Source organism: Poromitra crassiceps (assembly GCF_964638095.1).
Source record: "Poromitra crassiceps genome assembly, chromosome: 14".
NCBI classification, from domain to species: domain Eukaryota; kingdom Metazoa; phylum Chordata; class Actinopteri; order Beryciformes; family Melamphaidae; genus Poromitra; species Poromitra crassiceps.
In genome coordinates this window covers 35,991,243-36,015,227 of record NC_139633.1, presented here as the reverse complement: position 1 = coordinate 36,015,227, position 23,985 = coordinate 35,991,243, and the positions used below count along the sequence as shown (strand labels likewise).

The 23,985-nt window shown below is 43.0% G+C and overlaps 1 protein-coding gene across 1 annotated transcript in view; it reads left to right on the top strand.

The window, feature by feature from the left end:
• The window catches only part of LOC310789171 (NLR family CARD domain-containing protein 3-like), a 268,107-nt gene that overhangs the window by 241,596 nt on the left and 2,526 nt on the right, over positions 1–23,985 (top strand). Inside the window, exons 7-8 of the mRNA XM_083650761.1 lie at positions 6,124–6,297; positions 10,063–10,238. Of these exons, the coding sequence (XP_083506887.1) occupies positions 6,124–6,297; positions 10,063–10,238 (350 nt within the window). The remainder of the gene's footprint in view (positions 1–6,123; positions 6,298–10,062; positions 10,239–23,985) is intronic.

The following is a 23,985-nucleotide window of genomic DNA, read 5'->3' as shown; positions in this document are numbered from 1 at the left end:
TTCCTGACCACGTTGTCAATGCAAGAGCCCCGCATTATTGTTTACTTCACATCATATACTGAAACTATCGATGCCCGCCCCCCAGCGTGGAGGGCAGTGATTTTCCACTACTGTCTAACAGTTCCATTCAGCCTAGTAAGTTTCCATTCAGCCATGTAGCTAATCTGATGTTCACTAGAATACATAACAAATCCAGTCTAGTCACAACAGGACACAGGTTCTCACAGGAAAACTCTGTACAGCAATCTTCTACAATGTGGTGAAAAACAGTTCACAAAATACATCATAGAATTGCCATAGCTAATAATTAATCAATCAATACACACTTGATCAATAATTTACCATTACAATTCCACACTTTTGATAAGAATAAATCATTATTATCAATATTAAAAATAAATTATTGATAATAAACTATAAGTTCAAACACAGTCAAAGAAAACTAACATAACTATTATCCTTAACTTGTTAGAAAAAAATGTATCATCTCACACATCTATATAGATTAAAATTTCCCTATGTGTTCACAATCACAATTAATAAGTCCTTCATTTCGGTTACTTACTTAATACTTAATACATACTTATGTTACAATGTATCATTTGCTCAAATCAAACTCTTAGTTATGCTAATATCAAATCAAGCATGATTATTTACCCAAGATTTCATAGCATAAACGAAGTGTGTCAGAGGTCAATGGCCTTTTTTATTGTTCCACACTTTTTGGCATATTTTTTTCTTCTTAAAAACACAGTTTACACATTTCTGGTAATTGGCTCCTGTTCACTGGTGTTGGATCCTGGTAGTCGAAGTCACTAAATCGTTTTGGCCCGCCTCCCACTTCGTCCTCCACTATCCACTCATATCAGCAAGCCGCTATTCACATTTCATACAAAAACATTCTCACAGGCTACAAATGTTTTTTTTTTCTTCTTTTTTCGGGTTTCTTACTACAATTGTTGACGATTTCCAAACCTCTGGCAGACATAGGCTACACACCAAGTGCACTTTGGCATGCAGCCCACTCAGAGGCTGGGAAATTGAACCCACGACCCAATTTTGATGCAAATGGTCAATCTAGTCTATTTTACAAGTCCAAGTCATGTCTCAAGTCTTTGTCCTCCTCTCCGCTCTCCAGTCACACTGGAGTCCCCTTTCTCCTGTCTAACTGGTGTACAATAACATTGCCTTCAACGATCACACACCTTTCACCGTCAAACATCACTCATTCACACTGTGTTCACACTCCCCTGTCTCCCATGACTCCAAAACGCTTTTTTAATACACATGATCACAGTTTTTTACACAAACCACGCAAAGTACGACTCTCTGCATCCGATTCGTCATGGGGAAACCGTCTGTGGTCCAGCTCACGCATGTGTGTGTGTGTGTGGAAAGCCTAAGCTAATTGCACTGGTGAAGGATATGGGGGGGGCTGGATCTCAGCATCTGGCATTGGAGATCGTCCCATGGTGATTGTCCAATCTGCTTATCTCAGTCTGCTTGTCCATCTGATTGTCTCAGTCACACAGGCACACAAAACACATACACCACAACAACAAAAACTTAAAAACAAAACAAAAAACAGACACAAAAACAAAAGCTGCTTACCCCCTTTGACAGATGCGTTATATAACGCATGTGTCAATTAATTTAGCAGTTTTTCTATATACTTATTTTTAGAGAGAGACACCCTTTAACTTGTCTCTGCCTCTCTCTCAGTCCTCTTGGGAAAATGTGTGTGCGCTATGCACTGTGGTTATCTGGAGGGTGCTGCAGGTTTCAAGGCTTCAGGCTGAGAAGCGGGGGGGGAAGAGAAATCTCAGTGTGTTCACAAACATTTACCTTTTCGCTTGGCAATAAGGGTTTTTCCAGGCTAAACACTCACTTTTCCTAAAAAAAAACATAACTTCTATTAAACAATACTGTACTAATGCATAAAAGTACTTTTGCTCTGTGTGCATTGCATGTACATAATGTCACTTGAGTGTGTGATTCTCTTACTAAAACAATGGTTTGTCAAACAGCTGTAACATGCAAATGTTCATGTGTGTCATTACTTATCTGCTCATAATTGGTGTCTTTGGAGAAAATTCTGCTGTGAACTCCTCCACCCTCAACTGGCTTGCGTCTCCGGCCGTGTCAGTCTCTCGCCTGTGATTGACCAGCGCCTCACACCCTCTCCGCTCCGTCTTGATTCGCTTCGTTGAGTCCTCTCCGCTGTTACTGTCCAGGTGGCGTCAACCTCCGGGCCAAGCCTATGAATCGAAAACTCCACGGCAGTCATATATTCTTTTACAGCAAGCAAACCACTCATATTGCATTTCTGTAGCCCGTTTACACCGGTGTGGTGAAACACTTACACGGGAGGGAGAGATTTTACTCTCTCCCATTGCTGGCCGCTAGCTGCGGTGTTCAGGGCTGTAGTGGCTGCTGGTACGGATGCTGCTGCCGGTTCCCTGGCTGAAGCCTGCCCGGAGTGTTGATCGTCTCCCCTGGAGCCTGGACTGCTGGTGGTCTTCAGTGTAGTTGAGCCTGGCGCTGACTCTCAGTCTGCTACATGGTGGTGGTGAGGCACGGGTCAATTTCCAGGTTGAGACCTTTTAAGACACATTAAGAGACACTAGCGAAAGATTAAACTCCTCACATAATAAATGATATGTATGGCCGTATGTATTGCTTCTGGCAGACATACTTTCTTTTCCCCTTCATAAATGTGTTGCTGTTGTTTTTCTGTGGTTCTTCAAAACCACCTAGACCATAACTTTTATACAGTCTATATTTCCCTCTAAATGTGGCGTGTAGGTCTGCTTGAGACAAATGTGCTTTCCCTGGTGTGTATTTACACAAACCCATATTTATACAAACCCATAGCTCCTCGTGAGCTTTCTCTAAACAGCTGTGGTTTTGTTTGTGTGTGCGAAATCAAAACCAATACCTTATGATATTACCAATAAAAACAAAATAACAACCACACTTGAGTCCTTCTTTTGTAGGCAGGTATGGGTTAAAATAAAACATAACTGTGGATCCACATAACAAAATAAACAACCCTGTTTGTCCCCTGCCGGCCGGCTTATCTACACACATATGAACGTTTAAGCCCCAAAATAAAAAGTTGAATTTGAACGTTTAGCCCCTGTTTAACGCTTGTATCCCAAAACAAAAAGTTCAATTTGAACGTTTAGCCCCACAACAAAAAGTTTAGTTTGTGAACTTTGTGATTTTTCTTCCTCTCATTTTTCTCATTCAGAAATTTCTCATTCATATCTCAGTCATTTCCCATTCATTTCCCATTCATTTTTCTAATTTTTTTTCTTCCTCAATGAGCCTCACTGCTCAGTTTCACCCACACTCTCCCCTTTTTTTTTTTTTTTCTTTTTTTTTTGTTCAAAGGAAAAAGACCTTTTGAAAACAACTTTTCTTTTTTCTTTTTTTACATATAATTTATACCTCCTTTCGCAACGCTCAGGTCTGGGTATGTGCTGCTTTACCCCTTTATACTGCAGTTTTAGACGCTAAGTATACCTTTCAACTTACGTCGACGCCAAGTGTACCTTTCAACCTGCGTCTGCGTCTTTACTGTTTGCCCGTCGACAAACAGGCCGATTTATTCTTCTCTAAATCTTGCCCAAATATGAGTCGGCTCTAGTAAGTTACCTTACGCGTGCGCCTCCTGCTAACGCACGCCTCACCCTCTTCTGGATCCGTTATCCAAGGCGATGAGTATATCCGATAACGGCAATAGTGAGTTTTATCTAATATTATCTCACGCGAGCATCCCCTTTGACCCCGCACCACTCTCTTCTAGACAAATCCTATTTTGACTAAGGCAGTGGTTACATCCGTTTTACACGCACACACATCCCCCAGACCTGTAGCTTTTAGCAGCAGTTACAATTGTCTATTTTTAGAACCAACTGTATAACATTATTCTAAATTTCACAGCTACTCAATTTGACATAAAACCGATCAATCAACATTGCATTCAGTGTGTATTTGCCTCACCAGGTTCCGCAGATCACAGCGCTGGGCTACATTCCTCCGCATGTCGACTCCTGCTCTCTTAGCATTAATCGAGCTTTCAGGTCCAACTTTGACAGGAGGTTATCACCAGTCGACATGCCAGAGGTCCGCATCCCAGTCGTGAGATCCCGGACGAGCCCCCAAGTTGTGGAGGAAAAATCCACCTGCAATGTCCTGCCGATTGATCAATAATGAAATATCCGTTTCAAGTGTTCTAGGAGGTTTTTATTCCACAATAACATCTCTTCAGAGAGGTCTCTTCCTGACCACGTTGTCAATGCAAGAGCCCCGCATTATTGTTTACTTCACATCATATACTGAAACTATCGACGCCCGCCCCCCAGCGTGGAGGGCAGTGATTTTCCACTACTGTCTAACAGTTCCATTCAGCCTAGTAAGTTTCCATTCAGCCATGTAGCTAATCTGATGTTCACTAGAATACATAACAAATCCAGTCTAGTCACAACAGGACACAGGTTCTCACAGGAAAACTCTGTACAGCAATCTTCTACAATGTGGTGAAAAACAGTTCACAAAATACATCATAGAATTGCCATAGCTAATAATTAATCAATCAATACACACTTGATCAATAATTTACCATTACAAACCCCACCTATCTACTGTTTAGGGATAAATAATTATTACACCTTTGACACTTAAAAACCTATAAAAATACACAAAAATGTCAATTTCACCCACTTCCCGAGGTCGTAGAGACTCATGGATGGGTTCGTTGTAAAGCCCATGCTCACTTCCTGGATAAGCGATGACAATTTCAGAAAGATCAGAGCGTCGGTTCCAAAGTTATTCAAGAAAATCCTCCTATTGGCTGTTTAAAAGGCTCTGGGAGGCTTAATTTGCATTTTTCCCCATCATGCAATTCTGACCCTCTTAGAGACACAAAACCCTGAGTGAAACACATCTCTCAGAATCACCCCCCTGGCCGTTTGGGCATTCAGACATCTGCCTCCATTGGTCAAGGCCAGCCCAGACCTCCTATCTCATTTATTACATGCTTTATAAGGCATAGATAGTCCTCACTTTAGATGAGCTCACATGAAATACTTAACTAATGACTAGTAACTACCTTAATTAATCATGAGTTTGAGTATCAATAAGTGTTGATAAACCATCTATTAACACTCACTAACCATGTCCAAATCATATGCACAAATGTACACATGAATGTACATACGTTGTTTAATCATTTACTTACACGTTCTAAATGATCTTATGAACCATTAACAACTCCTAAGTAAATGGTTTGTAATTGATATAATACGTATTTATAAATGGTGCATCTATCATTTACAAAGTATGAGAATACAATCATTAAACACATTAGAGATTAGGTTATTAATCAGGAATAAAATGTTTACAACTGTGTTACTAATGCTTAGTGATGTATGAATAATGCTTTATAAATTATGAATTCATGATGAATTATGTATTTAATAATGGTTTATTAATACTTTATAGTGTATAGTTATTATAAAGTGTTACCACGTTGGGTGCTGCTCAGTGATTTTCACTGCACAGTGAGGTTACCGTTTCACAGCACACTGTGGGATATGTCACTAATCACAGTAACATGAACGTTCACAATCATGACCACTAATCATTACATAATGTTAGGCAAACAACAGATGACTAAATAAATGGTTAATGATAATTGAATGACAGCAATAGCCAATGAGCTGCATTGAGTCATTTGGTTAGAAATCCATGGTGCATCATGAGAATACGGCACTTTAATTGAATTAAACTTAATTGTAAATTGTATTACTAATGTATCAAACTTGGGGAGTGCACTTAGGGGGGCCTGATGGAGTGCAGTGCTGAAATCTTTTGCAATTTGGCATAGCGCCACCTACTGGCAACACAGAAAGTAGTTTATCTCAAGAACCGTTCTTCCAATTGACTTCAAACTTGGGGATTGCACTGCTCGGAACCTGACAGAGTGCAGTGCCTAATTTAATGCTATTTGGCATAGCACCACCTATACTTGAAAACACAAAAAGTGGTTTATCATTTATGAGTGCTAAATGGAAAACATTTTAAAGTTGTTTGTCTCCATCACTAATTCTCATGCAGACTGAGTGGCTGTCAGCTGTCAGAGAGAAGCTGTGAAGCTCTGGCCTCAGTTCTCAGCTCCCAGTCTTGCAATCTGAAAGAGCTGGACCTAAGTAACAACGAGCTTCACGATTCCGGGGTGAGGCTGGTCTCTGCTGGACTGCAGAGTCCACACTGCAGACTGGAGACTCTCAGGTAAGATCCATTCACAGCTTTCCTCATGTGTTTTGACACGGCTCCCACAGCTCATCAAATATGGCATTCACAAAAAAAATGTATTTGCAAGACATTGTTGAGTGACACTCCCTCTTTCCCTCTCTCTCTCTCCCACACACACACACACACACACACACACACACACACACACACACACACACACACACACACACACACACACACACACACACACACACACACACACACACACACACACACACAAATGAGATAACACTGTCAGTCATGTTTTGGGTCTAAACACTAATGTATGAGAGTAGTTCTGAACGTAAACTTACTTTGATGTCACATCAGTGATATATATTGAATATATTGAGATCCTGCGTCCACTCCGTTCTTGTGAGCATGACTGCTCACTACAGTGTGGCAGACTGTAGTGAAAAGCTTCTCCATCCGCTAAGTGGTTTCTACTTTAGCCGTGCGTGACGACCGCATGTTTTTGATCATTGTCAGTTCCTCCAAAACATACAACTGTTGCTGTTTTCCACCTATGAGTTTTGTTGCTTCCACACATGTATCTGAGTCAAAACTAGAACGACCGCAACGCGGACTTATGCCTCCGCCATTAGTTCATTTTGGAGTCCAAATCGCCATTTGAGGCAAATTGGAAGAGATTCCGTCAAGGCGCTCCTGTGATGTTGCGTTACAGAGCTTGGAAATTGGGTGTGTGAGAGGTCACAGTGACCTTGAACTTTGACCACCAAAATGTAATCAGTTCATCCTTGAGTCAAAGTCGATGTTTGAGACAAGTTTGATTAAATTCCGTCAAGGCATTCCTGAGATATCATGTTAACAAGCTTGAAAATGGCGTTTGAGAGGTCACATTGACCTTGACCTTTGACTTTTGACCACCAAAATCTAATCAGTTGATCCTTGAGTCTAAGTAGATGTTTGAGGCAAATTTGATGAAATTCCGTCAAGGTATTCATGAGATATGGCGTTAACAAGCTGGAAAATGGCGTTTGAGAGGTCACAGTGACCTTGACCTTTGACCTTTGACCACCAAAATGTAATCAGTTCATCCTTGAGTACAAGTCGATGTTTGAGACAAGTTTGATCAAATTCCGTCAAGGCATTCCTGAGATATCGCGTTAACAAGCTTGAAAATGGCGTTCGAGAGGTCACAGTGACCTTGACCTTTGACCTTTGACCACCAAAATCTAATCAGATCATCCTTGAGTCTAAGTCGATGTTTGAGGCAAATTTGATGAAATTCCGTCCAGGCGTTCCTCAGATATCGCGTTAACAAACATCGTACGGACGTACGGCCGGACAACCCGGATCCATAATGCCTCCGGCCTGGCTATCGCCGGCGGAGGCATAATAAAAGCTCTCTGCAGAGCCATGTCATTGTGACTTCATGACATTTTTAAGGATATTTCATATTATTTTGAAGGATCCTGGCTCGTCCCTCATTCCTTCATGGTCTGGCCAGGAACGGTGAGCAGCACCCGGGGACCAACTTCTTCCAACTGCTGCCAGTCAGACGACGATCTTGTGCATCTTTTTAGTGAGGCTTATATATGGAAGAACCCCAGTGGAGCACGGCGAGAACATGCAAACTCCACACAGAAAGGCCCTTTGGCGAGGTAGCCCACGTGGGGAGTAGGACTGAAGACATGTAGGAACACCAGGGGCGATTTTAGGATCAGGGCCCAGTTTCACAAAGCTCCTTATGTTAAAGGATGGGTTTTCCGTGGGGAATATGAATATATATTAAATCTCACGCCCCTAAGGTTTTCGAATCCGTTGAAATTTTTGAAATTGGATATTCACTGCCATGCCTATCAAGCATCTATCACATTATTTCCATGTCGCTCTGACGCGAAACGCGTCAGAGCGACAATCCCCGCCTTGCGGAAGTCGTGCACCTATGAACTACAACTGTTGTTGGCCATGGTCCCGCCTCTAGAGGTCCTCCACGCCCCTTCAGAGGCCTTGACAAAAACAAAAAGGCAGCCATCTTTTTCCACCACTAGCCTACTGTAGCTAGGTTAGCTTCCCATAGTTCCTTGCAAAGAGACCATATCTCGGGAACGGAAGCACTAATAGACACGGGACTGGCGGCATTGGAAAGATCGTCAAATTTTACATCTAGTAGTAGGTGGGTTGAAGTAACGAAATCAACGCTGAGCAATGTACCCGTTTTTACACATTTTTACAGAAAATAGTTACAACATCAGATGCGCGTAACTCCTACGAAAATGCCTTAAAATGCATGAATTTTTTTTTATGAAGACATCTCCCGACATATATACTACCGTTTACATTTGGTGCAATTTGGAGGCAATTTTATTTTCGATTTATTTCTTCTTCTTTGTATCTTTTATTGTCGAAGCCTTCTTCTTCTTCTTCTATGAGTTTTATGGCGGTTGGCAAACATATATGTGCATTACCGCCACCTACTGGAGTTTGATATCAGCCAAATGCCTGAGGGGTGGGCATGAAAACGAAGGCCACGCGAGCCCAGTGCATTGTGGGAAATGTAGTATTTCGAGTCCCCGCACCCGCACCTCCCCCCCACCACCCCCCCCCCCCCCCCACACACACACACAGAGTGGATTTCGGTTGATATCTCTGTGAGTAAACCACCAATTTCAAAAATTTCAACGGATTCGAAAACCTTAGGGGCGTGAGATTTAATATATATTCATATTCCCCACGGAAAACCAATCCTTTAAGGTTTCCATTAGGGTCCGAGTTAAGGTGTCCATAAAATAGAATGGACTGCACAAAACACCCTTACATCTTCTCCATAAGGTTAAACATTTTAGGTTAAACATAAGCACACAATTTAAGGGTGTTTTGTACGATTCTATTTTATGGACACCTTAACTTGGACACAAGTACAAAGTAACATTTGCTTTGTAGGCATAAACACAAGTAAAACAAAAGTAGAAAAGTGCACTCAGTAGAGTGCAGATCTCCACCAGGTGCTGCTACACGTCACCATGGCCAAACCCAAACCCAACTGCTAAGAAAACCACTTGCAGATTACAAGGCAACATTAACATTGTTTAAAGGTCCATTCAGCGATGTTTTTGTGTTAAAATAGCCTAAATGTTAAATGGCTCTATATTCTGACAGCAATCACTGAAATAGAGTGTTTGGTCAGTAACTCCAAACCCCCCACTCTACTCTGTCTCTCTCCTGTAGCCCTGCATGCAGGGCGGACATATAGTCCACCTCCCACTATCCAATCAGAGAAATGTTGACATTTTCTGGGAAACAGAAGGTCAGATCGCGATGGCTCTAAAGGACAATAATATTTTTTTTTCACAATTGTGAATTGAGACTGGCTGCCACAGCTGTCAATCATCCCTTTGTATATCGTCAAATAACTACTTAAAAACAAACTGATCAGAAACATGACCACTTGAACATGATTAGCATGATAAGAATGATCTAAAATGATAGAAACCACCTTTGGGAAATAATATCTGATGTGTACGTTGATTGTTTAGTTTGGCTCATTTCCCACCCACTAACATGGCGGAGGCGGGACTTGTGACCTATACTGGGACTGACCGCCAGGGCGGCGATCTAAGATGATTTGGCCTCACTGAAAAGAGCTGATATCCTGTCCATTCTTTTTACAGTCAATGATCTATACCTCCATATAATGAAACTGTGTGTGTGTGTGTGTGTGTGTGTGTGTGTGTGTGTGTGTGTGTGTGTGTGTGTGTGTGTGTGTGTGTGTGTGTGTGTGTGTGTGTGTGTGTGCAGGCTGTCACGCTGTCTGCTCTCAGAGGAAGGCTGTGATTCTCTGGTCTCAGCTCTGAACTCCAACTCCTCCCATCTGAGGGAGCTGGACCTGCACTACAATTATCCAGGAGCCTTTGTTTATTCCTCCAGTGTGGACCATGGTGGAGTGCAGAGGCTGAAACCAGGTGTGAGGAAATGTAAGTGTGTATTTAGTTTGATTCATTAACAAACTAGCTTCAATGTCAGGTCTTTAATCAGAATCAGAGTTATTTTATTCACCCAGGTATGTTTTCACTTACAAGGAAACTGACTTGGTGTGACCGCCTAATTTTAGTTGTATGAACGACCGTGGACAATAGCTCCCTCTTGAGGGACTTTCTAAGAGACTTAATGTGAAAGCAGCTGTGAGCCTATAACCATTATGACTTATAAGCGTATATAACCCTAACCCTCCTGAGGGACTTTCTAAGAGACTTAATGTGAAAGCAGCTGTGAGCCTATAGCCATTATGACTTATAAGCGTATATAACCCTAACCCTCCTGAGGGACTTTCTAAGAGAGAACAGTTCAAGTTAAAAAATATAGCTGCACGCGGCAATTGAGGCGTCCAGGCACAATTTGAAAAGACAGAGAGACAAAACATTACTACTGTAGGTATATAGACACATATAGAGATAGAGAAATACAGATAAGATATGAACTTTTTGCATTTTTAGCACCCACTAGTGGTAGTTTGGGTGTGTTCCAGCAACATGCTCAACATGTCTTACTTTTGGTGGGATTTGATGAATGGATTATGAGAGTTAGGAGGACATGTTTCGTTAAAGCGTTGGGGCCCTATAGCGTACACCGGTGCAGAAGGCATCTGCGGTAGCGTTTGCGTCTGTGCTGGCTCTCTTTCCTATCGTCCACCTGCACACCTGCAGGCCGTGCGCCCGGTGCCGGGAAGATAGCAAGCAGCTTTGTGCTCCCAAACGCACCCGTGGGCGTGCTGCTCTGAAAAGTAGGTGTGTCCATGGAAAATCCTGACACACTGCCATCGTACAGATGAGCACAAACAACTGTGTTTAGACGAGCTGAGACCACTTCTTACCACAATCTACATCTCTCTCTCTCTCTCTCTCTCTCTCTCTCTCTCTCTCTCTCTCTCTCTCTCTCTCTCTCTCTCTCTCTCTCTGTTTTGTCTATGTCTCTCTCTCAGGTTTATAACTTCATAAAGAAATTAAAGACCCACTTATTTAAAAAAAAAACTCAAATAGTAATATAATATTACAACTACTACTAATAATAATAAATAAATAACTTTATTTATATAGGACGAATCAGCATGACATCACAACAACAAAAACAGCACTTAGTGAACTCAGTTAACTAGTATGAGTTGTGCCAAACAAACCTTAATATCTCAAAAACTATCCATCACATCACTTATATTTAGACTCTGTGAGTGAGAGCAGAAGTAGCTCAAGAGTTTGATGTATAATATATGTATGTTGTGTTAAAGTTGTGTGAACTGTCACAGTCTTGTGTAGATTTATTACTAAAGTCCAGCCTGTGTGATTTCTCAAAGAGTACAAACGATAATTTAAAGCTGAGTTAAGATAAAGTCCTAAAAGTGCTGACTCGTTGAAAGTTTAAGTGGAGTGTTAAAGTATGAAGGAGCAGTTAGAGGTCAAAGAGGGCGTGGTTTCACATTGAACTCTGTTTAAAACCAACAGCAGTTTCCTCCAGAAGCTGTGAAGCGGTTTGTTCCAAACAGCCTGATCCCCCATCCAGCAGCTTTCATCAGATCAAATACAGCTCAAAGTGCTTCACACACACACACACACACACACACACACACACACACACACACACACACACACACACACACACTAGGGTTTAATCCCGGGAAACGGGATTCCCGGGAAATGGCATCCAACCCATTTCCTGTTTTCTGGAAAATCAATGACGGGAAACCGGGAAAAAATGTTGTTGTATTTTTACATGCAGAACATATTGGAATAGGCCTATATTTAGAAATATGCAGACAGTTTACTTTCTTAAATGATGTAGCCTATGTTTTAAAATAACATGTAATATATTAGGCTACTGTAAGCATTGTAAAGTCATTAAATGATCACGATGTACATGTATAGACCTTATTCTCTAACCCTGGACAGCACCATATTGTTGACATACCGTCCTGCGCGCACACAGCGCTGCAGCTGACAACTAGTAACAGCCTTATTGTTGTTTCTGTTCCATTACAAAATAGTGATGCTAATGACACCAATAAAAACCCCACAGTTGTTATTTGTATGCTGCCGACGGCAGCCGTTAATGCCTGTAATAAATAAACAAAAGAACGAGGTGAACAGACTTTGCTGTGAGGAGCTGTTAGAAAGTTTCACCTGTCTCAACTAACTATCCACACCTCTCCTGTGCTGCTAACGTATCCTCAGTGTCGCTCCCTTCACGTCTGTGGACGGTAGAGATAGAAACAAACCACGGGGACTTTATTGCTGTCATTACTACAGCCATGCTTAACGCAGGTCACCATCCGAACACAATTGGAACGATACAGGTAACGCTAACAGCGGCTAACTTCCTATAAACGCTGCTCTTACATAGGCTGTCACTTTGAGAGCTGCTGCGTTATGTCAACAATATGGCGGCGGTGGGCGTGCCAGTACGTGAGTGACGTCAATCGAATAAGATCTATAGGCATTTCGGAGACATCAAAGTGAATCAATCAACCAACAATCAATCAATTTTCTATTTATATAGCGCCAAATAACGAGGTATTGCAGGCAGATTTTAATACTATCTTCTCTGACAACAATGCTATAGCCAGTCATTTGAAATTTGATATCCTTTGCAGAGTGGAATTAATTTCTGATTTTATTTCGGCGTGTTTTGGCCATGCGCCTTTGTGCGCTGTGCGCCGGTGGAACACAGACTCAAAGCTTATTGCACAACATAGCCTAATAAACACAAAGCCCACGATGTTTCTTTTCTTTTCTACACTTCTGACTTGCTTGAGGGGATTGTGTCATGACCGTTAATGCAGTAGCCTACGAGACGGCGATTGAGCACCGTGCAAACTTCACCAGCGGTGAAAACGACAATCAGCCCAGCCGTGCGTCCTCGGTTCGTGTGCCCCAGGTTGGGCAATGGGCATGATGGTCTGGTTGTAGGCGATGTCCGTGCACAGAGGGGTGGAGATAGTCTGATACAGCCGGGCTCCGGTATGCGGTATGGAGATGTCTGGGCACGGCTGGAAGACGAGCAGTGCAGCCGCCAGAGCGCAGCGCAGCAGCCCATATAAAAGCACACGTTGACAGGTATCAGACAGCATTGATGTTGTGCGTAAAAGAGCGTGAAAACAGGCTGATCGACGCGTTTACGGCTCCATTCCTTCCACGGCAGTTTCCACAACTCTCTAAGAAAATATTTAGCCTAGGCTACTACAGGATTTATTCATACGTCAATCCAGGCGATTGGTGAATTATATAAACCCTAACGGCACTATATAGCCTAATACCTATATAGGTGCAGCCTACTAAAAACAGCCTAAAAAGTTAGTTAAATTGTGATGTTTTGCCTTAGTTAATTAATATGAATGGCACCAAATAATACATTCGTCAGGTTGGGAACTAATAGGTATATTTCTCCTTGATGTATAAAAAAAAAGAAAAATGAATTCGGATTCCCGGGAAAGAGGTCTTAATTTCCCGTTTCCCGGTATGGCTCATTTTCGGGAAAAATATTAAACCCTAACACACACACACACACATAGACACACACACACACACACATAGACACACACACACACACATAGACACACACACACACATAGACACACACACACACATAGACACACACACACACACACATAGACACACACACACACATAGACACACACACACACACACACACATAGACACACACACACACACACATAGACACACACACACACACACACACACACACACACACATAGACACACACACACACATAGACACACACACACACACATAGACACACACAGGGCCCAAAATTAGAGCCCGCCACCCGCCAGGCGGGCATATTTTAGCTTTGGCGAGTGACGATCAGGGGTCTGTCCGCCACGTGGCGAGTAATGTTTTCACCGTCGCACTTTGGTGTTGTGGCTTCTCCTCTCCTCTTATCTGCCTGCTGCTGTCTGAATTTCACAGAGGTGGGGGCTGAGCGCTCCTCTCTCTCTAACACTCTGACACACACACACACACACACACACACACACACACACACACAGCAAAGTGTGCTGTGTGTGTGTGTGTGTGTGTGTGTGTGTGTGTGTGTGTGTGTGTCTGTGTGCTGAGCAAACACCGCTACACACGAATCAGCCACACTGCGTGTCTCTCAAACTCTCCTCCGCTCTCCTACATTCGTTGCAGTTGCGCCCTCACGAGTGGTCAAGCAGTTAACTAGTACTAGTGTACATGTATCCGTTGTGGTGTTTTGTCCCGTGTACTTCACCTACGGAGTCTTTCTCCTTCTGGTAACTTTACGTAGTTTTCAGCTGTATTGACTCTGCTTCACTTTCATGCACGCTGTCGCTCGACGGTCCTCTCTCCCCCCCTTCTCTCTCTCTCTCTCTCTCTCTCTCTCTCTCTCTCTCTCTCTCTCTCAACTGAAAACAATTAACCCCTTTGCTGCCTCCCAGGTGCAACAGTACCCTCACTCTCTCTCTCTCTCTCTCTCTGTTAGTATTGTATAGCTGTAGTTTTGTAGTTTAATGTTAGTATTAGCCTATTACTGTAAATGTACTACAATTTTGGTTGTCTTATAGTGTTGTGCTGTTGGTGTTATTAGCATTAGTGTTTGTCTTCAGATGAATTATTAGTATTAATGTTACTGTTAGTGATAGTAGATGTACGTATACGTGACACAAAAATGTGTTGTTTTTTTTGGCCGTTAAGAAATATGCTTGGCGTAGGGCTGGGCGATATGGCCTCTAAAGAATATTGCAATGTTTTTCGGCTATATCGCGATACACGATATATATCTCGATATTTTTGAAATCTCTCATAAATGCTCACTTTAACCCTTCAGGGTTATTTTCGGGAAAAATATTAAACCCTAACACACACACACACATAGACACACACACACACACACACACACACACACACACACACACACACACACACACACACACATAGACAGTGCTTCACACAAGACATTATTCAAACCATAAGAAATAAGATCATAGAAAAGACAAACCATCTCACTCTGCCCATTGATTGAGACAATTATGCATGAGGAGATTCTGTTCCAACACACACACACACACACACACACGCACACACACGCACACACACGCACACACACACGCACACGCACACACACACACACACACACGCACACACACGCACACACACACGCACACGCACACACATGCACACACACACACACACACACACACACACAGACACACACGCACAACACATAGACACACACGCACAACAAATAGACACACACGCACACACACATGCCCACACATAGACACACACGCACACACACGCACAACACATAGACACATAGACACACACGCACACACACATGCCCACACATAGACACACACGCACACACACAGACACAGACACACACACATGCGCACACATAAACACACACACAGACACAGGCACACACACATGCGCACACATAGACACACACACATGCGTACACATAGAGCAGGGCTCGACATTAACGGATGCCCGGTTCCGGGCAACCCAAAAAATTGACAACCATTTCTTGGCCTTTGGTTGCCATAGTGGCAACCACGTTTTAACATGTAAAAAATGAGCACAGCAGCAAACAGCAAAATATGCACCAAATAAATATTTTTTAATACTTGAGTGACACGCTGACATTTTATTGCTGTTACAATGGGAACGATGTTGCTAATTACCAGAAGGAACCCAGTAGACACGTGCGGTGTGTTTACTCAGGTCAGACGCTGCGCGCACACCGGCTCAGCTGCAAGCATACGTTTGATATGGCCAAACAGATAGAAGTTGTCTGGCTGTGTGAAAGCCCCAACTAACGTTAACCTGGTGTGGTGTCAACATCACAAATGAACCAGCAAGAAAGATGATTCGACTGACAAATAACCAGATGAACCGCTTGCACGAAAAAACAATGGCATTTGAGAAAAAGAGGACAACCGTGTCAGGGGAAACACACCTACTCGTAAACTATGGACTATTTCAGAAGGAACAAACAGCGTGCTCCGAGACAACAGCCGTGGCTCAAAGGTGTACTTTCATTTGAGATTGGTGAATGTAGGAAGAAGAAGTAAGACCGCAGACTGTGTGGAATTTCCTGATTACAGCGGTAGGGGAGCCCCTTTATAGTTGTGCGTCGCGGCTAACTGCAAAGTATGCATATTAGATTTCTAATGTAACGAGGCGAAGTGCGTCTGAACTGCACGCTGAAAGTATTCCACGAGAAAACACCCGCGTGTCATACATACTGTACGCAGCCCATGAGATCGGGTTGGAGAGAGAGAGAGGGATTGCGGCGGGGACAGAGCGGGCGGGCCAAGGCCGCTTCTGGGCCTTTTGGGGCCATCGACATAAAAAGAGATATCATTCATATATATCTCAATGTTTGGGGCCCCATGCAAAATCTTAGAGTGGGGGCCCCAAACCACTGTCATCATAGTATCCCTGAATGAACATGAATGAGAGGCATAGGCTACTTCATTATAAATAACGCTTTTAATTAATAAATTAAGCACAATATGAACAATAACAGCTAAAAAATATATGAAAATGAAAGTTCACAAATATTAATTAAACAAATCCTTTCAGTGCAAATGCATTATAAAAACAAAAAATAACTAAGATTTGTTTAGAAAACAAAATTACACAAATGTATTATTATTATTATTATCATTATGTAACCTCCTCTTGCCCCCTGTAGGCTCTGACCAGCAGAGTCACATACACAGCAGTATCTAGAATGAGCTGGATGTTATACTGGCCTAAGTATATCATTTCAATAACAGGATCCTGAGTTTCTAGCTGTTGGTGTTGAGCTGGCTAGATCTCCTATTTATCAGTAAGAGTCAGTTCAGTAGCCTGTACTACGAAGCTATCTTAACAGACCCGCGATCTGTCACTTTGATCTGGTTTGACTGAACAGGATCAAAGCTATCTAGTTTAAGGATACTACGACGCTGGTTTTCTACTGGATAACTGAAGCTGGCTTTATCTGGGATCTGCCTGTGCACGCGCACGTTTTTCACTCGTGCACAGGCGCGCGTCCACGCGAAAGAGGTGCGCTAGCCAATCACATTATGAACAGCTGAGTTGATCCACCCCCAAACCCATTTCCACACCCATTTCCTCGTTCAATGAAAGCGCAGTGCATGATCAGAGTTTTAGCGGATATTTAAAGGTCCCAATTCGTGCAGCTGTAACCTCTTAAAAACGTGTGTCTCTGGTCCATAAAACATGATTCTGGATTAATCTGTCGAAAATATAGCAACCCCGTTTGTTGTGACGGAGTTCTCACTTCCTCATCTCGTCGCTTCCCAAGAATGGCCTGTTTCTATAATATATTCAGAACTAAAGCCCAATTTATGCTTCGTCTGCCGACACTTTTGAAACGGTCGCCGACAGAAATGAGAACTTGAGTCGACACTTTCAAGTGTCTGCGAGCAGTGTCTGCTACCTGGTGAAATGTCTAGTGTCGCTGACTACGTCATAGTATCGCGCAAGTCTGATTGGCTATATAGACGGCACGCGCTTCCTTGTTTTGGTTGGGGTCCACCCGCTAGTTTAAGCTCGATTGAAATGAATGAACGTGTTCCCGCTATTTTTATCAGCCTGTCCTTGATGTATGACTTCGTGAAAATCACAAAGAACGTTGTGACCAATTTCCCAGAGAGGGGAGGTGAGTTGTCTGGTTGTGTGCTGTTTATATGCGGCTGCAGCCAAGAACGTTACATCTTGCCTCCAAGGTGGTTTCACTGTGCATTTCGTTCCCTCTCTTCTCTTGGCTGTCTGCAGCTGCTTATAGCGTTCGAGTGTCACGTGACCGTTGAACCGAGGCGAACGTCTTCTGAAGTATAAATGCAACACCATGAGCGACACTTTCTTTTTCGTCTGCGACCATGTGCTGAGCGACACTTTCTAATAAGTATAAATTAAGCTTAACAGTTCCCATTGGCCGCTGAGGGAGAGCCCGCCCCAGGCTCCCAGCGGCCAATCAGATTAGCGTCTGTGGACCAGCACGCTAGGTTGCGAGTTATCGTTAACTTAACGGTACTACGCTAAAGAGGACATCTCAAAATGCCTAGACTTACCGAATGCACCTCTGCAGTTGCTGGATCACGTACAGTTGGCGTCGCTCCAGCTAGAAGTGTTAATTTTGTGGCTATAGACTAAATGGTGCAGGTAGCTTGTGTGAGAGAGACCCGCGCAGTATGCAGGAGGAAGCTAGTGACGTCCCAATTCCCCTCTGGGCAAACGAATGGGCAAACGAAGCGTTTGGGGGTGTGGCTTGGAGGAGACTGCAGGGGGACGCTGGATAGGGACAAATCCAACTGTGGCAGTTCTGAGCGTGTGACCACTCATTACAGGGAGGGCTGACAGCAGTATATATGCATTTACAAGTAAAAACAGCTTTTGCACGGAATGGGACCTTTAATGTATCCGCGATTTAATGTCAGAATGAAAATCCGCGTTGGATAGTCTGCTGAAGGGCTGTCTAAAGCAGCAGCTTGTATTCACATCAGTCATTTGATTTACTTTGATCAGCGATTTCTGTCTGATACAGCTGCATTGATACAGCAGCAACAAATGTAAATGTGTAATCTCAGTCTATACATTTCCACAATCTGTAAGCCTATTTAGACCATAGATTTAGAAACGCATGCTCAATGAATAATGATCTCTATCACTCATGTGTGTGGTTGCACTGATCGAATAATTCATATATAAAATAGCCTAGTATAAAGCCTAATAGCCTACTATAAAAGAGAAAACTGCTGAACTGAATTGAGACGATGCGGGCATAGTTATCATTGATAAAAACTAGCCTAGTTTTGCTCATATATTGGCATACAGCCTACAGGACACAGTTCCAGCTGAAAGATGCAAGAATAGCCTGCATATTTAGTATTGGGGCTATCCCATATTTATCCCATATCTATATTATATGTATAGGCTTTTCTGGCATGTAGCAGAATATCACCCTCACTCCATTTGAGGGTCCGTTCATGATATGCACCGCGGTGATTAATAGTGATCATATTTCTCCACGCATCGTTGAGCTGTTAAGACATAAAGTGGTAAGTAGGCTTAATTTAATTATGTAGCCTACAGAGCCACGAATGTTTTGCTTGTTCTATTCTCAGTTGACTGCAATCTATTTTTCATATGGCGATCTTATATGAATGGTGAGTGACTCCAGAGAGCCGATTATATGGGTCTCTCATGGATTTTGATCTTATCCTCTGAAGCTAACCTGGTTGCGACCAGGTTAGCTTTGCAGCGTCAGTTGCCATGGTGATTGAAAGTTAACTTGCTTTGTAGTACGGCTAAACCAGGTTTAAACTCAAACTTACTCGGATAAGGCATTAAACTAGCTTCGTAGTACAGGCTACAGGCTTGAATAAATGAATAATAGCGCGGTGCCTCCACTGTGGAATTACTCAACGCTATGAGCTAAATGTGTATTCCCCAGAAATAAAAGTAAGTATGTGTGTATCAGTATGTAAGTGTAAACCTAATAATAATAAATTGTTCAGGACAACAAGATAAAAAGGAATAACAAATATAAATGTATTTAGATTGTGTTGTATTGGTTTAACACACAATAAACACAAAATTCACAATACCAGGAATCTTAAAATAACAAAAAACGTTTCAAGTTTACCCAATAATAAGATAAAAGTTCCAAATGTACCTTGTGTTAATTTACCTTATAGTGCAAAAATACCCCAAAGAAAATATGTGGGCCACTCACGATCCAGCCACTTTAATCCTCTTCTCGCGATTTTGCGGCGTTATTTAAGCTGACTGTCCCTCACGCGGGTTCGAAAAGAGGGGAGTGGCTTTAGCTCAGGAGGTAGAGCGGGTCGGCCAATGACTCAAGGGTTGGCGGTTCGATCCCCGCTCCCTCCCAGCTGCTGTCGTTGTGTTTAACCCTCCTTGCTCCCGATGGTGTGTAGGCACCCTGCGTGGCAGCCTGCCGCCATTGGTGTATGAATGGGTGAATGTAGACTATCTACTGATTGTAAAGCTCTATATAAATGCAGGCCATTTACCATTTACCATTTCGAGCAGAAACGTCCGTCTTGATAGTAAGTTACGAGACTTGCACGTTATCACTTTAGTCATGAAAACAACAAAACGGCTCGGCTTGGCTTCACTTCAAACTGTAGAAAAGAGTTTCGGACTGCGACACGCACACGAGTCTCGACTGCACAGTAATATTTGTGCCAATACCTTGACGTATTTCAGTCAACAAATATTATTATCTCCAAACGTTAAACTTTGTTTTATACTGCACGCAGCTCAGTTCCCAAACGTCTTCACATGTGTCTCTCTCTGACCAGACTGGTGACAGCCTAGTATGCTTTCCGGATTCCTCCTAGCCCCACCCCAGTCATTTTTCATTGGCTTAGAGCACAGCAGCGCGATCCCCGATTGGCTTAGCAACATGTCACTCAACAAACAATAAGAACTTGGCGCAAATAGGAAAATGAACATTCACAAGAAAACAAGCATCACAGTGAATGTAGTTTCTCATTAAATTCACCCATACTGGAATAAAAACACTCTAATCACATTTCCCATAAGAAAGAAAACACTGTTATCACGTTTCTCATTTACCTATATTTCTGAGGTCTCTACAATTATTACTACTACACCCGGTGCGCGCACTGAATAGGCCTATTATACTATATACTATAGACTATTATACTTTTCTGTCACATCGTCATTATTAAGCCGGCTTATCAGAATCAGAATCAGAATCACTTTTATTGCCACAGTATGCAAGTTACATACGAGGAATTTGTCTTAGTGTCTGTATGCAGCATAGTGGTCACATCAATATACAGAGATAAGAAGTGGGAAGATAACTAAAGACAATCACAAAGTTGCAAGTGTAATCAAATCGAGTAAATATATACAATATGTACATGAGTGGTGAAGTGTTCTGTGGATGATAAATATGAATTTACGTTGGATTTACATGAATTTACAGTCGGAGTTAAATAGAGTTTACATTGAATGTACATGAAATTTACAGGCTAAGTTAAATAGGCATTAATGTGCAGGGAATTTACATGAATTTACAGTCCCAGTTAAACAGGCATTAAATTAGATATGAGTTTCAGTTTTATGGGGGGGGGTTCAGTTGAGTTTAGGAGGAGGTAGTGAGTTTGTGTGTGTGTGTGTGTGTGTGTGTGTGTGTGTGTGTGTGTGTGTGTGTGTGTGTGTGTGTGTGTGTGTGTGTGTGTGTGTGGGGGGGGGGGGGGGGGGGTTGTTAGTGAGGTCCTTGGTGGAAGGGGTTTCCGGGCCTTGTTGGTGAGGCTGATGGCGGTTGGGAAGAAGCTGGTCTTGTGACGGGTGGTTCTGGTCTTGGCAGACCTCAGTCTCTTGCCGTGGGGGAGTGTCTTAAAGAGTTTGTGGCCAGGGTGGGAGGGGTCGGCCATGATCTTGCGAGACCGCTTCAGTGTCCTGGCTGCATGCAGGTCCTGGAGGGATGGCAGGTTGCATCCGATTATCTTCTCAGCACAGCGGATGATGCGCTGAAGTCTGTTAGTGTCTTTGAGAGTGGCAGCAGCATACCAGACGGTGATGGAGGAGGTGAGGATGGACTCAACGATGGAGGTGTAGAAGTGCACCATCGTGGCCTTTGGCACTTTGAATTTCTTCAGCTGCTGCACAAAGTACATCCTCTGCTGTGCCTTCTTGGTGAGAGCTCTGATGTTCAGCTCCCATTTTAGGTCCTGGCTGATGATGGTCCCCAGGAAGTGGAAGGACTCCACAGTGTTGACTGGGGAGTCACCCAGGGTGATGGGGGAAGGTGGGGCTTTGTTCCTCCTTATGACTGCATAGTATCATTATTACTCAAAATATAAGGCGACCAAAAATGGCAACCATATTTTTATTTGGGCAACCAAAAGCTCCTGCCAGGTTGCCACTCCGGCAACCACTTTTAAAAGTTAAGAGTTTAGGAGGAATGGCTGGAGAAACGCAGCTGCTGTATCTATATGGAGCGATTCCAACTTTCACTTTGGAAACAGGCGAGTTAAATTCACAGTTGAAGACTTGTACTCACTTTGGGTTGAAAACAGGAAAGAACGTGAAGTTTCTTCTTTGTCTTAAAAAGTTTTCACAACAACACAGCCGACACGCGTGGGGGACGCCCCGGCGACATTAAACAAGCGCCCCCTGTTCAGAGAAGCAGTAGAGCGGAGGAGGGGGAGGAGGAGGGGGAGTGGAGGCTTTCCTGAACTGAACTGGGTGCGCTTGTTTAATGCCGCCGGCGCGTCCCCCGCGCGTCACAGTAAGTGGACTTGGCCTCTTTTATTATTAAAACGGCACACATTTATTTCGAACAGATAATTAATCACGATGATCCGATGTAGAAGGCTCAGAGGTCGATGGGGGGTCGGCCAATCACGATGGTCGATGCCATCGTCCATCGTGCCAACCCTAGCGCACATACACACACAGAGACACGCACACACACGCACACATACAGAGCAGACACACACACACACACACACACACACACTAGGGGGGAGACGGCACCAAGTATTGATATTATATTAAAATATGCAGGATCTTGAAACTGATTCCCCCACAGCCATTTTGATAAACAGGGTCGTCGGGTTGTCAAAAATATTAATACTTAAATACTTACTCGACATTTTAAACGGATACAATACTCATTTTCTACACTATCAAGTTTATCGATACCAGCAGCACTTCCTCTGCCTCCTCCACGCACACACACACACGCACACACACACACACACACACACACACACACACACACACACACACACACACACACACACACAGCAGCTGTTAGCTACATTAGCTAATCCCACTACTGCTGCTGTAACCACTTCACCAACAGTGAGTGACCAAATGTTTCACTTGTTAACCATGCAGTCGGAGTGACGCTCTTTCCACTAACATTTAGGCTTTGAAATGTGTTGATACATGGACCCTGCTTGTAGATTGCAGCTACATTGAAGGTGAAACACATTGCCGGTGGAGGTACCCGGATGTAGCAGACAAAGAGTATTGAAGGCAACAGACGAAGCCTGTTTTGTTGTTTTTTACAACAGCGCTCCCGCCTTGATGTTGCAGTGGAACCACTGAGGGGAACAACTCAGTCGTCAGTTCTTATCGATTTAACTTCTTTGGTGCAGAATTGTCGAAGTTATCCTGCTTTGCTACTCGATGATTTGACACAGACAGCAACCAGTCTGTACGTAAGCGAATCAGTGGGGATAGCAGAGCGTCCAGAGCCTAATGATGATTCATTTGGAATGGATTCATTGGGGTTGGTAAAGTTTAGGCTAAGAGGCACACTGATGGCAGTAACAAATAGCAGACACTGTGATATTTAGAAGTGAATCGTGGACATGCAGAGCTGCTGTTTGGGCTGTCTTGGGCTACACTCTGAGCATACTGGGGGCAGCAGCTCAGCTTGAGGGAGGCTTTGGAGGGAATTGTAGCCTCCATGAAACATGAAAGCTGGAACATCCCCACCCCCCACTAACTACTTAAGACAATTTCAAAATATATTGTGAATATATGCCATTGTTCTCTTGTTTTAATAATAACCAAAAAAAAGACTCTTAATGTGTAATTTTTCCTCCGTGGTATCGAAAATGGTATGAGTGAGTGAGTAAACTCTGAGTGAGTTCATGTCAAT